The 27,060-nt window shown below is 41.5% G+C and overlaps 1 protein-coding gene across 1 annotated transcript in view; it reads right to left on the reverse strand.

The window, feature by feature from the left end:
• Nucleotides 1-21,451, reverse strand: part of Gorasp2 (golgi reassembly stacking protein 2) — a 29,916-nt gene extending 8,465 nt beyond the window's left edge. The window contains exons 1-5 of the mRNA XM_051184510.1: nt 21,238-21,451; nt 5,743-5,823; nt 3,992-4,195; nt 3,317-3,403; nt 2,460-2,590 (exon numbers count right to left, since the gene is read on the reverse strand). Coding sequence (XP_051040467.1) covers nt 2,460-2,590; nt 3,317-3,403; nt 3,992-4,195; nt 5,743-5,823; nt 21,238-21,300 — 566 coding nt within the window. The 5' untranslated portion in view covers nt 21,301-21,451. The remainder of the gene's footprint in view (nt 1-2,459; nt 2,591-3,316; nt 3,404-3,991; nt 4,196-5,742; nt 5,824-21,237) is intronic.
• Between the last annotated feature and the right edge of the window lie 5,609 nt (nt 21,452-27,060).

Here is a 27,060-nt window from a genome sequence, read left to right on the forward strand (position 1 = left end):
TGACCAGTGAATTTAAGGCCTTTGATAATGTAGGATTTCAATCTATGTTTCCACACGACCTCTTAACTTCCCAAAGCACCAGGCACTTTCAGAGCTGCCAAGCATAGAAACCACTCCTCTGCCAAGGCATACATGTTATCTATCTCTGTGGACCCCACTACTACCAAAGCTGGTGGAGCAAGCAGTGGCCACCTTTAGCTCTTCCTTATCCAAATGTTATTTTCACAGTGATGCTTTATATTTCAAAAATTACACTTTCAGTTTTTTCTTATAGTCAAAGATAAAATTTTTTTCTCAAATTTAGAGCAAGAAAGATTAAGTAATCTATATTGATCAATGATAGTTTTGGGGGGCACAATCACATTTTAAAGCAAGTTTTTGTTGTTGTTTGTTTTTTATTTTTGCTGAGGGGTTGGTCTTCGATGGAAGCAACAGGGTCAAGCTATGTATTCCAGGTTGGTCTTGAACTCACAATCCTGCCATGTCACCTTCTGAGCATTGGGGTTGGCACCACCACACTGGTTTACAAGGTGCCTGCTAGTCAAAACAACTAGGTGATGACAGAGAAAGATCTGGCAGCAACACCCAAGACCTGTTGCAAACTCAAGAGTGGACCGAAATGCAGAGCACCGAGTAACACACCGTTAGCATCTGAGGAAGGAAGGGAAGGAGGCAGAGATACTCTGTGTACAAAGGCAGAGCTCACCTGAGAAAAAAATGGCTGAAAGCGACTGTCTACAGAGATGCCCATAAGTGGTATTAAATTACATTAAAGAAAAGAGACTTCAAAGAAAAGGAGTGAGAGCCAGATGTGTACAAAAGAAGGGCTCTAAATATGAACATAGCAGTGTACAGTCAATGTCACTAAACATGAAAGAACAGTGTTATTTGCAGTGGGCTGGCTTCACTGTCTACAAACCCACTCCCTTTCCTTGCCCTCTGCTCTGTGCTCACCCAGAATTCTTATGGCACTAATCTGGCTGGGTGTTCCTCTACCCGGTGTTGTTAGTTCTGAGTGTCCACTTGACACAGCCTGTAATCACCTGCCAAGAGTCTCAATGAGGAACTGTCCTGGTCAGGTTGGTCTATGGGCGTGTTGTGGGGGTGGTCTTCACTGTTAGCTGATGTGGGAAGACACAGCCCACTGTGGGCAGCACGGTTCCTTGGCTGGGTCCCTGACTGTGTACGAATAGAGAAAGCTAGCCGAGCATTGAGCATGCACACCTTCATTTTATCTCTGCTATGGATATGTGTGACTTCATGTCTCAAGTTCCTGATACTGTGACTTCCGAAGCGTGACGGCCTGTAACCTGATATTGTGAGCTAAACAAACTGCTGTCTCCCTACAAGCTGGTCTTTGTCAGGGTATTTTATCACAGCAAGAGAAAGAAACTAAAGCACACCAGGAGATGGGCACTATTGTGCTGTGTTGCCACCCAAATGTACACAGGAGCTTCTCTGCAAATTAGTTTATATGAGGCAATCCTAAAGAGGATTTAAAGACACATTTTTATTTTGAAACAGTCTTATGTGGTCCAGGATGATTCTGAACTTATGATCCATCTGCCTCTACTTCCTGGGTGCTGGGATTAGAGGCACATGAACAATATTTGGGAATCAAGGCCAGGGCCCTGTACTCTCTAGGCAAGCGCTCTACCCACTGAGCTGCATCCAGAGACCCTGAAGAAGATCAGTTATGAAGGCCCTGAGAAGATCTTGTTTCTAGGTGTTTGCAAGCCAGCAATGGGCAATGACAATGTGACCAAACGCAGCCTCAGACAGGCCAGATGCGGAGAAGATACCCCTATCTCACTTTCCTTAGAATTCTGGTGGTGAAGTTAATCCAACACATATAATTTACCACATGTAACTCAAGAACCTTAGGTAGTACAATAAAAACACTGTGAGCATATGGAGCCCGCATGGAGCCCTTCCTTGCTCCAAGAAGCAAGGAAACCATACAAATAAAGCAGGGGCGAGAACATGTGTAAAGTTTCCAAACCTGCCTGCCTAAGTTTTTCTGTAACTCTGACTTACACTTGAGAATTCTCAAATTAGATTAAGAAGAGAAAAACAAAACAAACAGGCTATAACATAGGTACTATGCTCCCTAGGCATGTGCTTTAAAAAAAATGAACTATTAATTCTACATCAATTCTTTTTCCAATGAGTTTTAAAAGAAATCAAGATGCCATTTAAAAATAAAAGCACCCTTTCTAAAGATTATTGAAGTGTTCTGCCTGCCTATATGTCTGCTGCCACAAGAGGGCACCAGATTTCATTACAGATAGTTGCAAGCCAAAATGTGGCTGCTGACAACTGAAGTTAGGATCTCAGCCAGTGCTTTTAACCTGAGACATTTCTCCAGTCCTAAAAGCATTCTTTTATAATATCATAAAAGTTGTAACAATCTGACTGCTAAAACTAAGCACTCAGTTTCACTTTGAGAACGGCCTCACCTGCCTTCTCCACCCCACGCAGAGTTTGGTGTAATAATCACTTCTCGACAGCTGTCAGTGTCGGTGTTGTATACGTAGAGCTTCAGGGGCTTTGCTTCATGTGTCTCGATAAGGCTGAACAGGTCTTCAGACTGTACACCATAAAGAGAGAAAACTTGAGGGTATTATAGTGGAAAACTGGACCTCAACATTTGGCTCCTATCCGAATCAGCTGAGAAACTTTCTAAAGGAAACCAGCTTCTAGGTCCTACCTTAGACAGAGACATCACTATTTATACCAACTGGCCTAGCAGAGTCTAATTTAATATACATATTAATTCAAGCAAGTTCACTAGATACCAGAACTCAGGCCAGTTCCCAAAACTCCCATCACTGTTCTTACTGCAAGCACTAAACGTTCTGCTGATTCTGTTACTGCGTTCTGGTTACTCAGGTGCCTTATGTTTTGATTTTGTGTGCAATCCCACTATCGAAGAGACAAGGAAAAGGATCTGAGCAACACATTTGAGCTCAGGGATCTCTGCAGCACTGCCATAAATGAGTGACAAGTCCAACCACTGAGAGGTGAGACTTGCTGGAGGTACACTAGAGGTGCCTGCCTGTGTATCACGGAGAACCTGTGCAATGACCGCATGATATTTTCCTCACAGCCACACCTAAGGAGGTAACTTCCAGATGGTCCATTTAATACCCTCAGGCATGAAGCAGCATGACCAGCAAAGACAGAAATTTTAACACTAAATGCAAAGCATGTAATGTCTTGAACTTAAACAGCAGAGAGGAGGTGTGACATCACTCATTACAAAGGACACAGTAACTACCTTGCACGTTTCCTTACTAAGCAGTGCTCTAATTACCTCATTCATGACGGTGTCGGCTCCAATGATGTAATCGCTGTGAGGTCTCAGGCCTGCCAGTGCTGCAGGGGAGTTGGATTCCACTTCCTAGGATGACAAAGACACACCCCAACTCAACAGTCAGAAAGCAGCCTTCCAAGTTTTATAATGACAGCTCTTAATTACAGTGCCTCAAGAAACCCCCAATATTCCCATAGAGATAATGTTAAACTAGGGAATATATGTATCTTACATTTCCAACAACAACAATTATATAGTATTTAATACCTAAAATATTTCTATCACTGTCTGCATTATGGACTCTTTGGCTTCTCTTTCTTGGGTTAAAAAAAAAAAAAAATCTGTACCTAAAAAGGAATGAATGGTTTTCAGAAACCAAAAACATAGTAATATCTCTATATTATAATTTAATACAATTCCTAGTAATATCCACAATATAATTCCTAGTAATAACATCTATAAAATCCAATTCAATCCCTAATAATAATATCCACAAAATACAAAACAATCCTAATAACAATATCCACAAAATCCAATACAAACCCCTAAAAATAATATCCATACAATCCAATACCATCCCTAATAATATCACTCTACACTCGCCCCAACCTGGAGATGACCAGTGCCCCCTCCAGCTTTCTGTGTTTACACCCACAGGAGTAGTTCCATACCTACCAGCACATGCCAAACGTTTTCATTAGCCCCATCAAAGCTGCAGAAACGGATGCTCACTCCCAGCAAGCCCTGGCCACCCCACAAGTTGCTTGGTGTAACTGAGGTCTCCCGAAGCTCTAGGGTTTTGCTACTGTAGATGAGCATTTTTACAGGTTTTTCAACATTGGCTTTCAGTAGATCCTTGAGAGTATCATTATCTTTATTCTACAAACACACAGAAATCACTCTTTAATAAATAAAAATAATGCTAATTACTATTAGCTTAAGCATCTCATAAAAGTATTATTAATAATCGGTATAAATGCAAACTCATCAGGCAGAAATTTTATGAACTTCAAATGTTTCTCCCAGTAAAAGAATGTCAGGAAATGAAGAATTCTCAATGTTAGGCAAGCTGACTACTTTTCTAACAGCTGACCATGGAACACCAACACTACACTAGAGTGAACCAGCAACTCAATGAGTGAAAACAAAATATGCCACGAGAAGTTGCATCTTTAACAAAGTTACAAAGGCTGCTTTTAAAATATAAAGTACAATGAAAAAAATTATCACAAAAAAAAATTCTAAAATATAGCCAGGTGGTGGTACACACCTTAATCCTAGCACTCAGGAGGAGAAGCAGGAGGATCTCAGTGAGTTTGGCCAGCCTGGTCTACAAAGTGAGTTTCAGGACAGCCATGGTTACAAAAGAGAAGCCCTGTCTTGAAGCATAAAACAACACAAACAAAAGTCTAAAATATGTGCTGACCTAACTTTGGACCCTCCTTCTAATGTATGCTCTATTCTTTATTAGGAGTTAAAAGAAGTGAAATAGTGTTAATGTTTCTTTATGTAAACAAAGGCCACTGTGTCAGAGACATTGACAAGTTATGACCAAAAACTTAGTAAGACCATTATATAAAAAAAAAAAAAAAAAGCCAAATATATACTGTTATGAGAATTCCCTTTGCAGAAGTGACATAGTTTCTTTTCCAAAGGACTGTATCAACAGTAAACTGAAGACAGTTTAGAAAAGGCAGTTTTTGGAGAACAACTCTTTCTATTGTTCCAATAAATTTACATATGATGGGTCTGAGATCCAAGAAAACTGACAGGGATACTTTTCTAGTCCATTTGTTGCTAGCCTAGAAAAATCAAACTAATATATGAAGTACAAGTCTCCAGTGATTCTTCTTTCCCTCAGATGATGTGACACTTTAATATTTCTTAGCATCATTTTTTAAAAAATTAAATATGTGGGGAATAGTGACAAATGCCTTTAGTCTCAGCACTCTGGAGACAGGGGCAAGTGGATTCCGTAAGTTTGGGGCCAGCCTGGTCTATACAGCAAGGGCTATACAGTGAAACCCTGTCTTGAAAAAACAAAAACAGAATTTAAGTATGATTGTGTGCACATCTGATTTTTTTTTTTTTTGGTTGTGTGTGTGTGTGCGAGAGAGAGAGAGAGAGAGAGAGAGAGAGAGCGCACAAAAGCAAGGGTTCTTGTTTCCTACTGCACAAGTGGAGGTCAGAAGAAATTCTGTGGAGTCAGTTTTCTCTTTCTACCTTTGCATTTGTTTCAGGGATTGAATTCAGGTCCTGAAACTTTTGTGGCAAGGACCTTTACCCAATGAGAAATCTCACTAGCCACTAACATGATTATTTCTAAAAAGTAGTTGATACACATACAACCTAGAAATTTAGAGTAATTTCCACTTTGAAGAAAATCACAAAGTCCTATATAAAAAACCATAAAAAGCTGAACTTACTAATCTCGAACCATTAATAGAAACGATAAAGTCAAAGAAAGGCTCCAATCCAGCTCTGTGTCCTGGGGAATTTTCCTGTACCTGTAAAAAGAATACTTAAAATGAATACTTAAAAATGAAAAACAGAAGTAGGGGGCAGAGGGGGCAGAATGGGATGAACCTGATCCTGATCAGCAGATGACATGTTAATCACCACAGAGAGGAACATTCTGGCATTTATTCTCTGAGCACCACTCACTTCAACAATAATAAAGGAGCAGTGCCAGCCCAGCCACCAAGCCTCGCAGAGGATCAAGGAAGGGAAAGGGAGGTGCACACAGGCCTCTAGTCACAAACCTAACAGATTCAGGGCTAGAATGGAGAGAGGAGTTCTAAATGGGGAAGATCTGGGGTGGATTAAAAATTACCAAATTTTCTAAATTCATATACTCATAACCAGCAACAGAACCCAATAAAACCCAAAGTGAATACAATTAACTTTGCATCCACTTTTCCAAAATATGTCCGTGTGTAACTTTGCTGTTGTTTTGGACAGGGTCTTACTCTGTAGATCAGGGAGGCTTACCTGTGCTGGGACTGAAGGTGTGTGCATCGTAACTGGCAGCAAGAACAATTTTGTATTCTGTTTGACATTATTAACAGTATCACAACTACCCTAAAAATGAAGTTTGAATTAATAATTTTAGGCTGATATACCCCTTTTCTGGGGTTTATGTTGTAGTCCGGGCTGGTCTAGAACTACCAGCGATCTTCCTGCCTTAGTTCCCTAAGTTCTGGAGTTACAGCTATGAGCCATCACCTAGCTTTAGAACACATGGTTCTAAGGGCAATTCTGAGATTATAGAAATTACAGTTCATACATATTCATAGGCACATAAAGGTGTAGATATTCCCACAGGGACACATGATTTTAATACTTTGAAAAATGGAACCAGGGTCATTCCTAGAATATACTTCACTTAAGGCCAGTATCGTTCAAAGTTGTACTTTACTTCTTCGGTCATATCTCTTTTTTATTTACTTTGATGTCTGTTGTTGAATATTATTTTAAGATTTGTTACATTTGTTTATGCTGTGGAATATGTGTTTAATGATGTAAAGATGTGTTGCATTCATTTATGTTGCATTAGTTTAACTCTGTGATCTGTGAAGCTGTGTTACTTTGCCTGTCTAAAATACCTGATTGGAATAATAAAGAGCTGAACAGCCAATAGCAAGGCAGGAGAAAAGCTGGCTGGCTGGCTGGCAGGCAGAGAGAATAAATAAGAGAAATCAGGGAAGAAAGATCAAGGAGCAAGAAGAGGAGAGGATGACAGTAGCCACCCAGCACACAGCCAGCAATGGAGTAAGAAAGGAAGGTATACAGAAACAGAGAAAGATAAAAGCCCAGAGGCAAAAAGTAGATGGGATAATTTAAGGAAAGATGGCAAGAAACGATCCAAGCTAAGGCTGGACATTCATAACTAAGAATAAATCTCTGTGTGATTTATTTGGGAGCTGGGTGGCAGATACCCAAAGAGTAAAGAGCCAAAGAGTAAACAAAACAAAAAAGCAACAACAAACAAACAAAAAAAAACCTCCAACCAACAACGAATGTCAGTAGCCCTAAACAGCAGCAGCAGCAACAACAACAACAAAAAAAAGTAGGTATTTTTCTTTTGCTCAGTAAGTAATGGTCCATAATAGGGATGGGTCAGTGTTTACTGTATTTAAAACTTTATTTCTGCTTTACTGTGTTTCCCTGTAACTTTGGGATTAAGCTGAGAGCATGTTAGAGGGACATGACAAGGAAATGGAGAGTGGGATGCCTGAGAGCAGCTTCTTGCTCACAAAAGACAGTAAGAGAAGAGGGTGGGAGGGCAGGAGGAGTATCTAAAAAGGATAACAGACGAAGGGGAGGAGCCAGAGGCAGGATACAAACATCCAACCCAGGGGGGGTTTAGTGGACTGGCAGCTCCCAGCTCATCTCACCCTGAAGAGAGATGCTCACAACAGAGCTGTTATTTTCATTTTCTTCATGAATATTCCTAGATATTCAATTCTTTCTCCATCTCAGTGATCCCCCATTACAAGCACTTTTTATAAATAAGTTAAATATTAAAGGCATAATTGTTTAAATATATTAGTTCTCATAAAAAAATCAGTATCAGAGGGTCTCATTACTTAGTTATTTCTTTAAAAGATTATTTTGAGGGGTTGGGATGGTGCACATTAGTTCTAGCCCTGAGGAGGCAGAGGCAGGCAGATCTCTTTAGTTTGAGACTAGCCTGGTCTACACATCAGGTTCTAGGCCAGCTGAGGCTACTAGTGAGTGTATCTCAAAAAATAAAACACAATTTCATTTTTATTTACATTTACATGTATGTATCTGCATATGACATGCACATGAATACAGGTGCCCGAGAAGCTAGAAGAGGGCATCAGATTCCCCCAAAGCTGGAGTTACAGGGGCTGTGAGCTGCCATGTGGGTGCTGGGAACTGAACTCAGTCCTCTGTGAGAATAGACTGTGTTCTAAGCCACTGAGCAATCTCTAGCCCCAAGGGTGTTAGTGCTAAAACAAAACAGAATATATTTCTTAATTTCCTCAGGGCTAATTTTCTTAAATGTAAACTTTCCCACTTTATGTATTATCAAAACAGCCAAAAGTCACAACATCAAATAGATTTCTCCTCAACTGCAAGTCTAGAAGGCAGATGGGGACTTCCTGGAGCATGTGGCACAGTTTGTGGAGTGGCAACCCGGGAGCCCAGGGGAGAAAAATGTTAGGCTGAGGCCCGGATGGGCTACACAGCAGAGAGATCCTGTCTCAACAGAAATCAGACCAAGGAAATCAAGTTATAATGTGTGTGTGTGTGTGTGTGTGTGTGTGTGTGTGTGTGTGTGTGTGTGTGAAGTCATAGTTTCTAGTCATGAACCCCCAGCCACAAGTGACCGTCAGTCAGATGTGAAATGCCCCAGGTATGAAAAAGAATAAACTACACCTCAGAATGAATTTTCTCTTTTAACTGGGACCATATATGATCGGACTATCTAAATATGTATTATCTAAACATAGCTTCTAAACTGCCTCTGATAGCACTTTATCTAGAATCCAACTAGTTTACAGATCAATTTTTGGGCTTCTTCCCTGAAAACTTTATCTTTCAGTTAAAAAGTGCCAATGACAGTACTTTTGTGATATCATCAACTTCCAAAGGTGATCCACACTGACTCCTGGCATGCTGTTCCTACCCACCCTCACAGTGTAAAGTTTAAAGTCTTTGTTTGAAATGGAAAGCTTCCAATATCATCAGAAGTATCCTTCCTGTAACTCAAAAAGGATTCAATAGCTTAGACTGAATTCTAAAAGAAATAAACAACCCTTTTCTATTTTTCCATTTCATTTGTGACAAACATCGATTTCCTCTATTTTTAATGGACCTTGAAATTAATTTCTTTCTCAAATTTATTATACACCATTAGAGCCCAGCACAAATTAGGACAAGTAGGTATCTTAATTATTGCTAGGACACCAGCAGAGGGAGCTCTGGAGATCTGTCTCTGGTTAGTACCCATTTGTCATGGCCCGCAAGGCTGTGAAGGTGGTATGAAAACCCTGCATGGGCTCCTTGTGCAGTATTAACCCTGAAAAGAGTGCCCTCAGCTCCCCCCCCCCCCCCGCATCAAGACTATTTCAATACTTTCTGTCCCTAGTAAGATCTTGATTGGTCATTTATGTTTTGCTTCTTTCAAACCTATCTTAATTAAAGCAAAACAAAATTTCTATGTGCCTGATTCCATGGACCACTTGAAACTTCTTACAGGCCAAATATCATACTACAAGTAATTTAAGAGAAATGGGTTAAATTTGAAATCTAAGATTTTTTCCTTGGATTTTTTTTTTTTTGTTTTTGTTTTTTTTTTTTTTTTTTTTTTGTTTTTGTTTTTGTTTTGTTTTGCTTTTTGAGACAGGGCTTCTCTGTGTAGCCCTGGCTGTTCTGGAACTTGCTCTGTAGACCAGGCTGGCCTTGAACTCACAGAGATCCACCTGCCTCTGCCTCCTATGTCCTGGGATTAAAAGTGTGTGCCACCACCGCCCAGAAAAATCTAAGATTTTAAAAAATGTGTAATGAAAAGACAAGAGTTTTAGAGCTGTCTGACACAGTTGTTGGTGTTTTTGTTTGTTTTGAGATGGGATCTCACTGTGTAGCCTTGGCTGACTGGCCTGGGAAAGACTAGTGCTGCTGGGATTAGAAATGTGTGCTACTATGCACAGCTAGGGCCTGTGTTTCCTCTCCAGAACCCCATCCTCTCATCTGCAAGCAAAGGACATGTAGTCTACTTTATGAAAACACTGAAGGGTGCACTGAGGTTAGGCTGGTGATGAAACCATCTGGGCAGGCTCTAGCCCATGACAGAAGCCATCCAGATCCAAAGCTTTGCAGTCCACTAACTAGTACCTGGATACAAGTTACTCCTTCAACCAAGGATTCAGTACCTGCTACTCTTTAAACAAATAATAAGACTTGTAAAGTGCTAGCTGGGAGACTCATTTAATAAGGCCACCTCTCAAAAATTAGGTACAGATGGATGGCAGATCAATGGTCAAAAGAAAAACAATGAGGCTCACAGGGAAAAGCAAAGGAGAATACCTAAGGCCTTCCAGAGTGCACACTTCCAAAAACGTACACAACAGGCAGTATTCATCAATATAAGCGACATATTTCACAACTGTGAGCACCTGCTCCTCAGAAGATGAGCACTCAGAGAAGACACAGCAGACACCCAACAGGGCCTGCATCCTGAACAAGCCCAATCTTAACAAAGGACAGTGGGGACGGAAAATAGCTCAGCCAGTGAAGTGCCTGCCCCATAAGCAGGAAACCTGAGTACTATCCTCAGCCTACCTAAAAAAAAAAAAAAAAAAAAAAAAAAAAAAAAAAAAAAAAAAAAACAGGGGTGGCTTGTAAAACCAGTGCTGGAGGTGGGGCAGGCAGATGTGGCTCTAACCAATCAGCCAAGGTAGACCTCTGGTTTCCACAAGCATGCACACACGTGGTCACACACACAAACATAATAAAAACCACAGTAAGAAAGCACTCCTTATCCACTAGAACAGCTGGGGGGGGGGTGTGTGTGGAGTCAGTAACAAGCGCTAGCAAGGAGGTGGAGAAACAAATAGTTAACTGCTTGCCAGGATGTAAAATGGGACAGGCACTGCAGAAGTCTGTCAAATCCTCAATGTTAAACAGTTAGGACATGACCAGCAGTTTCATTTCTAAGTATACAATGAAAATAGATATCTAGACAAAAACCTGAATAAAGCCTAGCAGCCATGACTCACACCTTTAATCCCAGCATATGAGAGGCAGAAGCAAATGGATCTCTGTGAGTTCTAGGCCAGCCTGATCTACAGAGTCCAGAACAGCCAGGCTGTTGAAAAACTAAAATAAATAAATAAAAACCTTGAATAAAAATTTCAGAGCAATATAATCCAAAATCTTTGAAAAGCAGAAACACCCCAAGCATCCCTCAACTAACATGCATAAACAAAACATGGTCTGGCCGCGAAAAGGAATGAGGTGCTGCAGTCACGAATACCATGACATACATACTGGTGGGTTAAGAATATCTGGCATATTTTTAACAGTATTAAATGTAATAAAATGAAGGACTACAGTAAATGCAACCTGGATGAAAGTAATATTCGAGGCAAAGAAGATTACAGAAAAGAGTACATAGTACATGAAGTTCAAGAATAGGCCAGCTAATTGCCACTGCTACAAATCAGAGTTTGCCCTGGGGAGGAGTGGGAGTGGACAGGATGCAACTAGAAGTGGAATGCTGTTTAAGAGTTGTTTGTAAAAGTTCACTAAGCTACACACTTTATGGACTCCTTGAAATAGCTACTGCATCATCTAGCACTCACTGTGAGCTCACAGAAAAGGTGAAATGTGAGTGTCCCGTGGGAAGTACGCTGTTGCTTGAGCCTTAGTCTTGATGGCAATGCTCTGATGGGTGACCTCCAATACCAGTAACATCTTCCTCAAAGCACTTGGCTAGTGAAACTAAGAGCTTCAATTCCAACTTAATTTCACTTACTTAAAATAGCCACATGTGGCTAGAGGCTATGCGAGTGGATAGCCCAAGTCTACACGGCAATCACAAGATTCCATTTCAACAAAGCACATATATTGTTAGATGGTCATGAAGGTTAGCTCATTGAAAGAGTGTTTGCCTCACATCTACCACAAACAAGACAGGGGAGACAGCATTGTATTTAGTGTTATTTGTGATGCTAGGAGAAATTAAGACATTTTAAACAGGAATTTCAACAAGCTGCTGTGAATTGCTTCATACCGACAGGATGGTTCCAACCATCTGAAATCTGAAAAGCAAAACACAGAGATGCTGAAGTGGTTGCCAAGATGTAATGTTCTAGAGATTGCAAATGAGCCATTTGTGTGTGAATTGTGGGACATGCCTGTGTTCACACAATGCAGTGGACCAAGGAACACCATGAGTTCAAGGTCATCTTCAGTTATACGTGAGCTGAGGCCAGTCTGGGACACACAAAATCCTGTCTTACAAATCAACAAAAGAAAAAAAAAAAAAAAAAAAAAAAAAAAAAAGAAAAAAAAAGAAAGAAAGAAAAATGGAAAAAACATAGTGTCTAGAAGTTGGGATCTGAACCTTTTTTTTTCTTCTTCTTCTCCTTCTTCTCCTCCTTCTTCTAAATAAGTGTTCCCTAACATGCTGTCTAGCTACTGTAGGGTAAGTTTCTGTAGGTCATAAAATCAATTCAAGTTGATTGGAAGAAATCATGATAGGAAGAAATACCAAACAGACATCCAGAATAGCCAACATATTAAAAACTCATGACATAATAGGGGCATTTTTCAAGGCACGTAATATTGTTGCTTTGAGCTGCAAAAAAACTGAAATTTGAAAAACTGCCTTATAGAGTACCATTAGTTTTTTTGCCCAATTAAGTTCCAGGTTATAAATGCAATTAACTTTCAATTTTTCTTTCTACGTGTATTGTTGGTGTGTGACTGTGGGTGTGTGCAGATGAGAGGACACCCTGTGAGTCACCCCTCTCTGTCCACTGCGTGGGTGTCTCCGGCTGACTTTAGTGCTCAGCCTTTGTAGTAGGTACCTCTCCCAGGCCCTGGACTTTCCACTTTTCTCTCATCTTCTGATCTTATATTAAAGCTTTCCAAATTTACCCTCAACCAACCAATACCCCCCCTGCATGCAGACTTCATTTTTTTATTTTTTACTGACTCCCTCCCAATGAAGCATCTGTATTCAGTACTTTTCTCCTCACTGTGATGGAACTCACAACAGAAACAACATGCGGGAAAGGAACTCAGCTCAGCTCAGTTTCAGAGGTGTCTGTCCATCATGAACTGGAGGGTGTAAGTGGGCAGGGCGGAACAATTTACAACATGGCGGCTGAGAGGCAGAGAAAAGGGATATGGAATGGACCAGCCTAGAACAGAGTGCCAAGGCAATGGCCACAGTGGCCTACTTCCTGCAGCTAGACTTAACATCCAACCTTTCCCCACCTCTACTAATCCCATCATAATGAACTTATCAGGGAGTAAAGCGTTTATTAGGTCAGTCCACATGGCCTACTGACCTCTGGAGACACAGCACAGCCCTGAGGTGTCCTCTACTGATATCCTCAGTGACAATTAGGATAAAGCAACACAGCAGCCACCTTCTCCTCTCTTCTCCAGGATTAAGAATTCGACTTTATGTGTCATTCACATCAACCCTTCTTCCCCTTAGCTCTCCAACTGGTGGAGAGAGGCTAGGAGGGGAGGAGTCTCACAGTGACACAAATGTGGGTGGAGTTGGCCACTGGGCACACTCTTCATGCATGGCTCCTATGCTTACAGCTGGTGTGTACAAACTGGCTACCACAGAGCAAGAGGACAGGGGGGCACAAGGAGACTTTCTGGATATAGCAGGCAAAGTAGGATACAACTATCCTTTTATTACTGTATTATCTTCCTTACTTAAATTTTAAACTTCATTATTTAAAAAGGCTGTAAATAAGAAAAAAAATCATACACAGAAATTAATCAGACCCAAGGACTATGTAAATGAACATTTAGGGTGACTATTCAGAAGTGTGGAGCTACACACTGGACTGTATAGTTTTATTATCAACTATATATGTACTTTTAGTTTTATTATTTTGTGTATGGGTGTTTTGCCTGGTGCTTGCAGAAGCCTGAAGAGGACATTGGGTCTCCTGGCTGCTGTTACTGACTTTTGTGAGCCTGTGAGCTGCTTTGTGGGTCTTGGGTCCTCTGGATGAGCAGTCGGTGCCCTGACATCTCTTCTGACCTGTGGACTTATTTTTTTATGCATCTTTCCATGGTCAAAAATGAAAACTCCATGCAGAGTAAGAACTAGATGAAACAATTGGTTTTATATCCTCTTCCATGACTCATGCTCATTACCCACACCCAGCCTTTCCTCATCCTCTAATGTTTAGCTTTCCGTGTTCTCTTTCCTACATGATATATTGTACCCACATGTACGTGTATTATTGGCTAGGTTCTGCATGTCAGAGAACATGAAGTCTTTTCTTTTTTTCTTTCTGAGATTGTGACCTCACTTAATTCTAAGTCCATCCACTTTCCTACAAATTTTCTGACTTCATTTATAAGAGCTGAATAGCATTCCATTTTATATATACACACCAAATTTTCATTATCCATACATCTGCTGATAATCAAATAGGATGATTCCAATTCTTTGCTGAAGTGAATAAAGCAGCAATAAATATGGAGAGGCAAATACCATAGAGGTATTTGCCCAGGAGTGAAATAGCTGGGTACATGTAGTCATTCTGTTTTTAACTGTTTGAGAAATCTCCAAACTGACTTTCACAGTGGTTGTATTAATTTGCACCCCAATAGTGAATAAGGATTCATTTCTCTACACATCCTCTCTAACATTTGTTGTCAAATTTAGTGATGATAGCCATTCTGACTGGGGTGAGGTAGTAGCTCAGAGCAATTTTGATTTGAATTTCTCAGACGGTTAGGGATATTGACATAGATTCATGTGTGTGTGAGGTCTTTCCTCAGGCACTTTCCGCCTTTCTGAGATAGGATCTCTCACTGACCCAGAACTCATCAAGTAGGCCACATTGGCTGGCCAGCTGGTCTCAGGGATCTGCCTGCCTCAGTCTCTCCAGTGCTTGGATTACTTGTATACCACCACACCTTGACTTTTTCAGTGTGGGTGGTGAGGATTAAACTCAACTACTTTGACAACTACTTTGCTGAGCTATCTCCCCAGCCTAACTGTACCACAGATTCTTTTTCATAAAGTCTCTTTGAATGACTGTACCATCATGGCCCCTGGCTCTCAATTTAAGCCCAGCATTCTCACTTTTGTACTGACTTAAAAGCAGAGATACTAAACAAGGCTAGAAAACACCTGAGTGTGGTGGGCCCACCAATAAGTCCAGTTTTCAGCTGATGCAGGGGGATTACCACAAGTATGAGGCTGGCCTAGGCTATACAGTGAGTTCCAACCTGGGCAAAACTAAAGACTAGAAAATAAATTCCGTGCATGTGACCCCTGGAGGACTCACTTCAACTGCACACATAAACCCTTGTACTACATATGTCTGCTTACATGATCTCAGCAATGAAAGATCTGCAAATGTAACAAAATGAAGCCTAAATGCTCTGTGGTTATAAAAGACAACATATAGTACTGATTCTGCAGTAGGCTAAAAGATGTTAGGTCTCATCACCAACAAATTCTCCTCTTGTGTTCTTCCAAATAATCCAAAGGGCATGTTCTGACATGGCCCTATGACATAATGTATAACATGTACAGCAATTTTAAATGAATTATTTATTAAGCTGCAGTAGTATGCCGGTAGTTCCAGCTACCCAGCAGGCTGAGACTTTAGCTCACAAGTTCTAACACAAACAGACCCCATCTGAAACAAACAAACCCCCAATTCTAATTTTCAAAAACAAATGGCATAAAAAATAGCAAAAAGACCTTCCATTACATATATCAGCTCTCTAGAAAAGATTTGGCATTGGGAAACAAACACTATCCAAATCCTTCAGCTCAAATACTGATTTAGATGTTTTTCTTGTGCTTTCTCTAGCTGTGAAGAGAGGCAGCCGTCCTGATGGTCTGTGAGGTTGAAAGGCATGAAGAACACTGAATGCCAGTCACCGTACCCACCTGGGCTCTTAGGTCCTTTAATGAATGTATGGAGTTATAGTGGGCAGAGGAATGGGGAAAACAATGATGCTCACCTGAGTTTCAACAGACACTGTCTTCAAAAACAAAAATTCTTTAAAAATAACAAGTACCATATATATGTATGTGTGCTTTAGGGACAGGAATTAATTTGAGCCTAAGGTCCATGTACTATGCTCCTGGGGCTTTAGTAAGCTGAAAGGTTACTTCAAAGATTGTGAGTTAAAAAGCTTCTTGGTGTTAAACTGAAGAGATCAATGGGGAGAGAGGCAGAATCTGCAGGTGGTACTTGCTTATAATGGATTCTAATTACTTTGGGGGGGGACATTAAATAGCCCAGCTGTTTGTGAGCATGTGAAAAAAGTATTCCCCTGGAAGCAGCCTTCTCTTTGTCGGTTAGTGAGGTACCACTGAAACAGACCAGCTCCACTCGAGAGCAGACATGGTTCAGGTGTTCTGTTTTCTACAGGACTAACTCCATTTGCAGCCACTTTGCACTCTGAAGCCAGCACCTAAATGCTGTGGAGCCTGCAGCAAATGGCTTGGGTTAGGTCTCTAATTACAAGGAGGATGCAAAGCATCTCAGTAGTCCCTCAGTCAATATGCCCAGGATGAGTAACACAACAGCTCCCGTGTCCCCAGACTGGTGTGAGTGCTAGCTCCAGAATGCCCTTAGAGAGCTCCCTTCTCAAAGAGGGTTAAGTACAGGCCAGAATTGCTTAATTTATAATGGCCACATCTTTGTGGCTACTTGAATGATGTGATGGCTTTGTTGGACTCACTGGATAACAAATGTCAAATTGAAGCAAGGGTCTGGTACACATCAACTGTAGGAAGTAACCTACAGTAACTTATAGCAAAATCTAGAAGCATTGACAGATACACTTTCTGCCTTGTGTTAGGATTCAAGGATGGGAATAAAAGTTGTGTAGCACTGTGCATTTGATGGAAGTCATAGGGCAATTTGTGGGAGTCAGTTCTCTCCCTCCACTACATGTCACAAGGTTCAATCAAGTTGTCAGGCTCAAGCCATCTCAGCAGCCCCTGATACTGTTTAAGGGAAGCTAAAATGCTATTTTTTAAAGGCTTTGAGACAAGTTTTGACCTTTCCCTTATCAGCCAAATCTTTTTAAAGATGGTATCTCCTGGATTAGGAGGATGGGTCAGTAGATAAAAGTGCTGGCTGTACAAAGCATGAGTGTCTTCGATCAGATCCCCAGCACCTCGGTTAAAAAGCTGGGTGTGGTTTGCAATTCCAGTTCTGAGAGGCAGAAAGCTGTAGGGCCCTGGGACTTGCTGGCCAGCCAATCTAGCCAATCAGTGAGCCCCAGGTTCAGTAAGAGATGCCATCTCAAAAATAAAGTGTCGAGTAATGACTCCCTCTGGTCTTCATAGGCATACATATGTGCACGGAGTCAGTCTCTTAGTCTCTCTTTCTCAATAAAATCTTGCTATGTAACACCAAACTGCCCTTGACCTCCTGAGCCTCTTGCCTCATCCTCCCAAGTACTGGGCTTAGAGGTATGCACCACTGTGCCTAGCCTGGAACTCAACTTGCTGTGTGGACCAGGCTAAGCTTAAACTCAGAGTTCTGCCTGCCTCTCTCTGCCCCTAGAGAGCTGGGAATAAAGGCATGTACTACCATAGAGTTCATGTTAAAAAATCGTGTGCTTGAGCATGTGGGCCTATGGACACCATGGCGCACATGTAGTAGTTTGAGGACAACTTTCAGGGGTCAATTCTCTTTTTCCACCATCTGGGTCCTAGAATCTGAACTCAGGTTTGTCAAGTTGGGTAGCAAGAGTTTTTACTCCCTTAATCACCAGGACAACCAAGTAACTACTTTTCTTTTTAGTTGTGTGCATGTGGTATGAGAGTTCAGTAATAGGCAGCTGTGAGCCAGTCATTTGGGCACTGGGAACTGAACTTGGGCCCTCTGGGAGAGGTTATGTGACCTTAACCACTGAGTCATCTCTTTGGCCCAGGTATCCACCTTTAAAATGTAACCTTTTGAAACTATTCAGGGTGTCTGAAAACTTTTCCTTTAAAGCACAGCTTTCTAACTAATGCTTAAGCTTCACTGTATTTACCAAGAAACAAAGTTGCTGAATATTTGGGCTGGAAAACTAACATAACTTTACTTGTTTTTTCTTGTTTTCTGAGCAGGGTCTCATTCTGTAACTAAGCTTGGCCTAGATTTCACTCAAGCTTGGTCTTGAACTTTTGGCAATCCTGCCTTACTGGTGCTGGATTATGGGTGTGACTGACCACGCCCTGCTCTAATATATATTTTGCCCACACTCAACTTGATTACGCCAAATCATTCAAAAATCTTTGTGACACATGGATAAGGGGCGAGTAAAGCACAGGAAAACAAAAAGACAAAGACAATATTCCAGCAGTGTTTACCTTCAGACACCACAGTTACAGGTAATTTTGTTTTATCTTGAAACTTGCTTAAATGTAAAGAACAGAGAATCAGAAACACAAAAACTTAGTAAAATGAAGGTCAGTATTTATAGAACATTAGAATTCTGCAATTTTGGAAATTTAATTTTAAGTAGAACAAAAAGCACTTAAGTTCCCAGCACATCCTTTTAAGAATAAAGACCAACAAACTCAATGCTAACACCAGGAGGTGCTAGTTATCCACATGCTCCTATGAAACTCAAGTCAAAGATGCTCACTGCTCAGTTAAGAAATGTCACAGTATGTATCATATGCTTCCAATGGTTACACAAAGAAGCAGAAACCTGAGAAAAAAACTGACCAAGTGTGCAAAGAGATGCTTTTATATGCACAAAACACACTGAAGGCCACAAGAGAAACTCTCCAGAGTGCTTAATCACCTCTGGAGTGGGGATGATGAACTGAATATATAATGAGATCATAACTGCACTGAACCATGCAGGAAGATAAAACAAATACACAACACCTAAGAGAACAGACAGGAAGACAGAAATACATTATACCTAAGAAGAAAAGTGTTCTGCTTAAAGGAATTGCTGGATCTTTCAGATTGTCCTATGTAGATTTGTAACTCAGAACTGAACAGTAAGTACTGAACATAATCTTTCAATGGAAAGTTTATCAATTATGCAGAGTCCTGAAAGAATAGACAGACAGCAGCAGCTATGGGCATCAGAACAGGAAATAGTGTTTCTATCTCTAGGAAATTGTTTTTATTGACAGGGAATTTGTTATCAAGGGAAACGAAATTAGATCAGTTTAGAACTCATCAAACATGGGTGAGTTTATTCCAAGATTTCCCTGTCACAGACAGATTGGTTCCCAAGTTCAATATCCTGTAGTGGAATGCACCATCATGCATTTAGGCAAGTAACAGAAGGAAGAAAATAGCTCTTGTTTCTTTGGAAACAGAGGTAAGGAAATGAGTGACAGAATTAGGGGAAGGAAGGGTTAAGAATTTAGAAACATTTGCTTTGCTTTATTACACAACTAAATCCCCTTTGATAAAAACTCTCTGCAAAATTACTTCAAATTTTGCAGGATTTGTATTCCAGACTGGTAACTGAGGTTCCCCCTAATACTTCTAATATTTGAGGAGAGAACAACACACCTGTACTACTGACAGAACTCCTCTGCAGTGCACTATAAAGAAAATATACTTCTGGGTGGTGGTGGCGGCATCAGCATACCTTTGATCCCAGCACTAGGGAGGCAGAGGCAGGCAGATCTCTATAATTTTGAGGCCAGCCTGGTTTACAGAGCAAGTTCCAAGACAGCCAAGGCTAAACAAAAAAATTTTTGTCTTAACGGCAACAACAAAAAAAACACCAACCAACCAAACAACAACAAAAACAAAAAAAAAAGAAAGTCTTTTTGGGCTGGAGAGATGGCTCAGAAGTTAAGAACAGTGGTTGCTCGTCCAGAGGACCTGGGTTCAATTCCCAGCACACTAACTCCAGTTGCAGAGACATCCTCACATGGACATATATGCAGACAAAATAAATGCTAATAAGAAAGCATACTCCAACAGTCTTGCATAGGAATGAAGTCACTAAACTGGAGTTCTGTTGATGTGAAGGTCTGTCGTTTAAGACCTTAAGACTTTTTTCTCCACTCATTAACACTAATGTGTCTTACTGGGTTTCCCCAAGTGTTTATTATTATTATAAAACTACCACAGATCCCTAAGGGTCAGCCACTCTGAGAATTAGCTAGTAACACAATAATATACCTCACAGGAGACAACTCAAAATCAGATCAGATTTAAAAAAGTACCGCCATTAATTTTCCTTCGAATCCGGGATGGACCAGTTCTCTATTTTCCCAATCAGTACGGCCTTAGGAATTTGGTTAGCTAAAGAGAATATGAAAGTAATATGACTTATGTAAAAACTACTAAGAGCTGAGCTTCAAGAGGCTCTTTGGGTGGAATGGAGAGGCAGTTATACACGACAATCAGAAAGGTGGTCCAACACAGCTCTAATAGATACTTGTGTTACTTTAGAATGTTATCTTAGAATACGGGACTCAGGGCAGAAAATGAAGGTAGCAAACACACTCTCGGGGAAGATTGTCTTGCCTGAGAAGCTGACACCTTTTGACGCTATATCGTCCCTAAATGGCGCTGCAGAGTGAGGCCACTGTGTTCGAGTTAACATTCATTCCCACAGGTGTTACCATATTCCTGGTCCCACGAGGATAAGACCATTAACAGGAGGATGTGTCTTTGCACACAGGTGTCTGGCGCTGCGTTCCCCTATCAATCCTGGTTATTTTAGAAACAGTCCTCCCCATTACTTTTTACTACTCCGAACTAAACCTTTATCTCTCTATTTCACCGTGGAAAGAAGAACGGAAGTTGCTCTCCTTCAGGAAATGTAGAAGAGATCCTGAAGGGTCAGGAGCGACCCGGAATGGAAAAGTCTACCAAAAATCAAGTAAATCCAAGTCCGTCAAATCTGGTTGGAGGCCATTGGTCTTGTCTTGCCCCGGTGGCCTTTCCACGCATCCAGGGGGCGCCGAGGTGAGTCGACACCTGCGGTGACATCCCTCGCGGCTCAGTCACTCTCCCCGAGAACCCAGCTACCGGCTCGGGTCCCTTCTGGAGGCGGCGCCCCCTACCCTTCCCAACTCTGAAGCTCAGATCGGGACGCGGCGAGGCCGTGCGGAAGGCCGGGAGCCCGGGTGGCGGGTCCCGGGTCGTGTCGCCCACAGCCGCGCCCAGGACGCTCCGCGGACTCGGGCCTGGCCGCCCCGCCGTCCCCAGGGCCTCCGCCCCCGCAGCCCTTACCCGCAAGACGTGGTAGCCCTCCGTGCCGCCGCCTGGGATCTCGACGCTCTGCGAGGAGCCCATGGCGGCGGGCGATCCGTACGGCCCGGCCGGCTCAGCGCTGCTCCGCCTCGCGCACCGCCCGCTCCACGACTCCGCGTAGCACTTGGGACGTGGCACTCGCAGCCGCCCGAGCCGGGCCGCACAGCCCGCCGGGAGATCGTCTCCGGGCAGCCACGGCCGCTGCGACGCCGCAGACAGCGCCCCCTCCCGGGAGCCGGCGGGAACGAGAGCCGGCGGGCAGCAGAGGGGAGGAACCCGGCTGGGCGCGCGAGAAAGCGGAAATACGGCTCCGAGCGCGACGCCTGGCTACGGGGCCCCGTGGAGGACAAGGCTCATCTAGGGAGATCCCACTGTCCCGGAAGAAAAGTTGCTTGGTTGCAGCTCCTTCTGGTGGCCAGAAGCAGAAAAGGAAGTAAGTCAATGCCAAGCACGCAGGACACTCGGTTTGTTTTAGGTCTTGTTTAATAAGATTATATAACCAATAGTTCGCAGTGGCTTTCTGGGGTTGGAATATCAGGTCCTTTCAGTTCACTTTTATAGAGAATAGTGTTCCGTGAAATAACAGCCGTCCCAAATGTTGCTGTTGTTTTTCTCCTCTTCCTGATAGAACACAGTCCCTAAGCCAGAGAGGGAAGCAAGGTTGCATTTCCTTGGGATTTTGCCTCTTGCCCTTTGACACCCCACTGCACTATTTTTAGGTAGCTAAGTTTGATCCACACATATCTCACAGAGCCTGTTTGCTCCTTTCTGCCCTCCCTTTCATGCTCCTCCCGACACTGCCCTTCCCACCCCCAGATGCTGTGGTCCCTTTGACTCTTGGTGAGAGTGTGCCATCCAAGTGTCAACTGTCTTTGGTGTTTTGCATACGAACTACTAAGGGTGAAGTATTCTAGTCTCAAATGTTTTTTAATAGTTACCCACACACCTTCATTAGATTGTCCACTTTAAAGGCTAGAGGAGCAAATGAATGGCATCCTAGAAAACCAGGGAAATATAGTATGTGGAGCTTGCTTCCACACAGCTGGCCAGTTCTCTATGTGGACTCAGAATCGTATGAAAAGGATAACGTATTAAAAGAGACAACATAGACATAACTAGGAAATACAAAGACTAGCTTGAATTGGGGTCTTGTTATGGTTTGGATCTGGAATGTAGCCTCAAAGGCTTATGTGCTAAAGACTTGATCACTAGCCTGTGGAGGCATAGGACCTTTAAAGGGGGTGGGGGGGGGGGTGGAAGTAAGTTGGGACCTGGCCTTAAAGTAGACAGCCTGCCCCTTCCTTTCTCTTGTTGATTCACAGCTGCCCTGAGGAGAAAACCCCATTGCCTTCTACTGTAGTGCACTACATTGCCATAGATCCGAAAATAATGGAACCAGCAACTTTGAACTGAACCCACAAACCAAATAAATCTTTCTTCCTTTAAGTTAATTAGGCGTCTTGTCACTGTTACAGAAAACTAACACAGAGCCAATCTGGAAAATCCCTACAGGGTAGAGAGGTGGCTTAGGGGTTAGAGTGCTTGCTGCTACATCATGAATATGGGAGTTCAGGTCCCAGCACCTGTCCACAACAGTGTAACTCCAAGGAATATGGCACCCTCTTCTGACCTCTGGGTGTTTATATGTAATAATAAGACTCCATGTGTGATTTATTTGGGAGTTGGGTGGCGAGCCCCCCAATGAGCCTATAACAAAGAATAAACAACCAAAACAGGCTTGTGTGTGTGTGTGTGTGTGTGTGTGTATGTAAGTATGTATGTATGTATGTATATATATATATATATATATAGAGAGAGAGAGAGAGAGAGATTTTGGATATATATGAAGACTGAATACTACATATATATATAGAGAGAATTTAGATATATATTCATATATATTTGAATATATTTGGATATATATGTATGATATATATATATATATATATATATATATATATATATATTAGTTTCAATGTAATTGGCCCTCAAGTTCTCACAGGGAGTGGTGCTGCTAGGGGGTGTGGCTTTGTTGGAATGGGTATGGCTTTGTTGGAGGAAGTGTCACTGTGGGGTGGGCATTGAGGTATCCTGTGCTAAGGATACTACCCAGTTCCTGTGTCTTGCAAGTTGTAGGACTCTCAGCTGTTCCTCCGGCACCAAATCTGTCTGCATGCCGCCATGCTCCCCACCATGATGATAATTGACCGAACCTCTGAAACTCAATTAAATGTTTTCCTTATAAGAGTTGCCATGGTCATGGTGTCCCTTCACAACAATAGAAACCTTAACTAAGCCAGAAGTCAGTACCAGGGACTGGGGTATTGCTGTGATAGACCTGACCATGTTTCTGTTTGGAAGAATATGGGCTTCGGGACTATGGATTAGAAAAGCAGTTCAATGATTTCAGTGCTGCTAAATAGGCCATGCTAGTAGAGGTGCAGAAGACAGCAGTGTTGAAGTGATTTAATGAACTGTGAAGGGTAAAGTGGCTGCCTTTGCCCTTGTTGGAAGAGTCTTCCTGAGGCCAAGTGAAGAATTTTGGATTAATTGAGTTGGCAGAGGAAATCTCACAACAGCCTAGTATAGACTCTCTTTTGTGGTTACTAGTATTAACTCTTTTGTGAATTTGCGGTTTTGAACTTGGTAACAAGGAAAGTTGAAACTATAACTATCTAGTCTTAAAGCCCCATCAGAGACCCAAGAAGAATAAAATATTATCTGAGTAAACAGGAAGAGCAAGCAACTTCTAAAACTAAGAAACAACAGAGAAATCTGGCTGCCTCAATGGTCACCCAAAGTTTCTCTGCAATGTTGGGGCATCCATCTTCGGCCTACAGTCCTAGAATATCTGGCAGATTTCTTTGAGAAGCAGGAAATTTTTGAAGAACTGTCCTACCTTGTCTTGGCAAAGTTTGGCAGTGGCCTTCTTTTATGTCCTATTTGTCCAATTTGGACAGCATACTGTCAGCAGTCCAGGCAAATGCAGGTTCTTTTCCAGTGGCTAACTTTGTTTGCTACATTAAAAGAAAATCCATATATTGCAGTTAAATAAGGATCATGATAAACAAATAGGCCGAAGAGATGTTTATTTAGGGAGAAATAACTTACAACCTAGACAGATGAAAACCAGCAAGTTCCAACACCAGCAAGTTCCACCGGATGCTCTCCTCTCTGAGTCCCGCCAGCAACAGCATTCCCAAGCTCCTCCTCAGACCTCTTTCCACAGGTCACTTCTGCCCCTGGCTCTACCCACCAATGGGCGTGGTCAGTGCCACAGAAGGAGACAAAGTGAATATCCCACTACATCCATTTGGAGATTCTTTAATGCCCATCATCCTTTTTTGAAGTAAATTTGTGCTGCAAGGAGCAGATGTGTCTCACTGTCATGAAAAGCTTTATGTTATTAAAACATTTTAAATTCATTTTTCTACAGGTCTTTGTAGTGTTTGAGGACCATCTGTATATCTGAAACATTTCTCTGTATGCCCTTAAGAACATACCTAACATGACTTCAAGTTTGATTGTTATATATCACTAACTACTAACCTGCATTTCTTTATTATCCTAGATAGCTTTCAAGGACTAAAACTTTACATTACATTTTTTAATGAGCTACATAGGTATAATACCTTAACCACGAGTAGAAACATATATACAGCATAACAAAAATAACCTTAAATTTGTATCAGTATACAAAAATCCATATTTTACCAATGTAGAAAATATGAAACTAGTGATTGTTCAAAAGTAGACTCAACCATCCAGCCTTTTATCTCATCATTTCTATATTATACTTGCCCTTTTCCCTTCAGAAACAGGTTTCTGAATCTAATTTTCTTTTTTCAGCATTTTTTATGCCCATTACCAATAGCAACTTGTAATCAACCCCAAAATTATAACAAACATACATAATCCACCAAATGACCAAAAATCACCCACCCAACCTCTTGGGAATGTGGGTGTTGAGTTCTCCAGACTGCTTCTTGTTGTCTGGCAGTTATGGCATCTTTAAGGGACCCTGAAATAATTGGGATAGTAGTCAAGTGCTGGGAAAGCTAGCTGTATTATTTTTGTTTCGCTTCTGTGTGATAGGAAAGTGTAGAGCTTATCTGAAGTCTTGGCTGGATAGTCTGTGAGGCTGGACCATCCCAGCTAGCAGACTTAAAGTTGTTCTAGATGCAGGATTTTGAGGAAATTGAAACAGAGGCATTCTGAGAGGCTGCATCACCTGGGCTACTTGTCTTTATAGCTGTCTGGTCCTTTTTTTTTCTGAAGACATATAAATTTTAAAGGTAACATGTATATCTGCATTAGCACATGTATGGATTGTGTGATATGTACAAGTCAGCTAAAGATGATTCTTTTTGTTCTATGCTTGAGCAGGTAAAAGGAATCAGTCAATTTTATAAGTCTGTTTGGACTGCATAACCAATCATAAGGACTCTATAGATAACAAGATGTATCATGTCTCATCAGTCAGAGCTGTTCCCAAAGTAGAGGGATCAGCATATCCCTGTCCTATAGTCTTTCTTGGTTTCTTTTTCATGTCTATAGCCTCCAAGTCAAATCTGATATTTATAAATTTTGAAGAGAACCATAACTATTTGTTTCCTGTGGAAACAAAGGCATAACCTCTCCCATGACACATTTTCTGTCCATTTTGAAGTTAAGACATTTTAAAAATATAAAGGTTGATTGAGTTTAGTAGTGTCCATAATTCAGTGTCTCTTAGAAGCTATTATTTGTTGGTACATTACCATTTTAGAAATACATAATCAACCCAGTATCATACAGGATCCAGACACCCTGTGTATTTTCCATTATTACATAACTTGATATTTTAACATCACTTTATTCTTTAAGACATTATTATTTTTAAACTATTTTTTTCTGTGATTGTCTATACCCAATTTTTGCTGTTCCTGTTTAGAAGTTTTCTTGGTCTGGATTGCTTTACTGCATGCCTGCAGCCTTCTCTGACCACATGAGCCAAGCCTTAAACCCACGGTGTGGCTCTACACTGGCAGCTGGCCTCATCTTACTGGGGTCCATGAAAGCCAAGCTTTATGCTTGTGGCAGTAGCCAGGAGCAGCGTTTATCTGCCCCAGCTCTGGGAATTTGCCGAGCCCATGCTATTTCTTCTTAGCATGCCAGCTGCTCAAATGTTCCCTGTGCAGAGCATCTTTGTAAGCTGTAAGGATTCGGTTACTAGGAAGCATTTCCATTTGGGTTTTGTTGTTGTTGTTGTCATTTTTTGGGTGCCAAATGAAATCAGATTTTCTTTTCTGCCACCAGCCCCAAGCAACTACACAGAGACTTATTAATTATGAGATTTTGGCCTTAAGTTTAGGATTGTTTTTAACCAGATCTTATAACTTAAATTAATTCATATTTTTTTATGAATCTATGTTCTACCATGTGGCTTTTACCTCCCATTCTGTGTGTGACACATTCTACATCTGGCTGCTTCTCTGCCTCTCTTCTTCCCAGAGTGCTCTGTGTGCCTAGAAGTCCCACCTATACCTCATGCCTAGCTATTGGTGAGTTGGTTCTTTATTTAACCAATCACAGCAATATATCTTCACACAGTGTACAAATATCCACAACAAGATCTGAAGACTGTTTGGACATCACACATGAAGATGCAGAGTTTGGAGTATGTCCAGCTGGTTTTTGGTCTTGCTTTGGTCCAGTATTTATTTCCTCACAATACTCCCCTTCCTACATTTTAGAGTGGTAAGGTGTATCCTAGGCCATTATATGTTATGTCGGGTTTTTTTTTTTTTTTTTTATAGGGTA

Source organism: Phodopus roborovskii, unplaced genomic scaffold (assembly GCF_943737965.1).
Source record: "Phodopus roborovskii unplaced genomic scaffold, PHOROB, whole genome shotgun sequence".
NCBI classification, from domain to species: domain Eukaryota; kingdom Metazoa; phylum Chordata; class Mammalia; order Rodentia; family Cricetidae; genus Phodopus; species Phodopus roborovskii.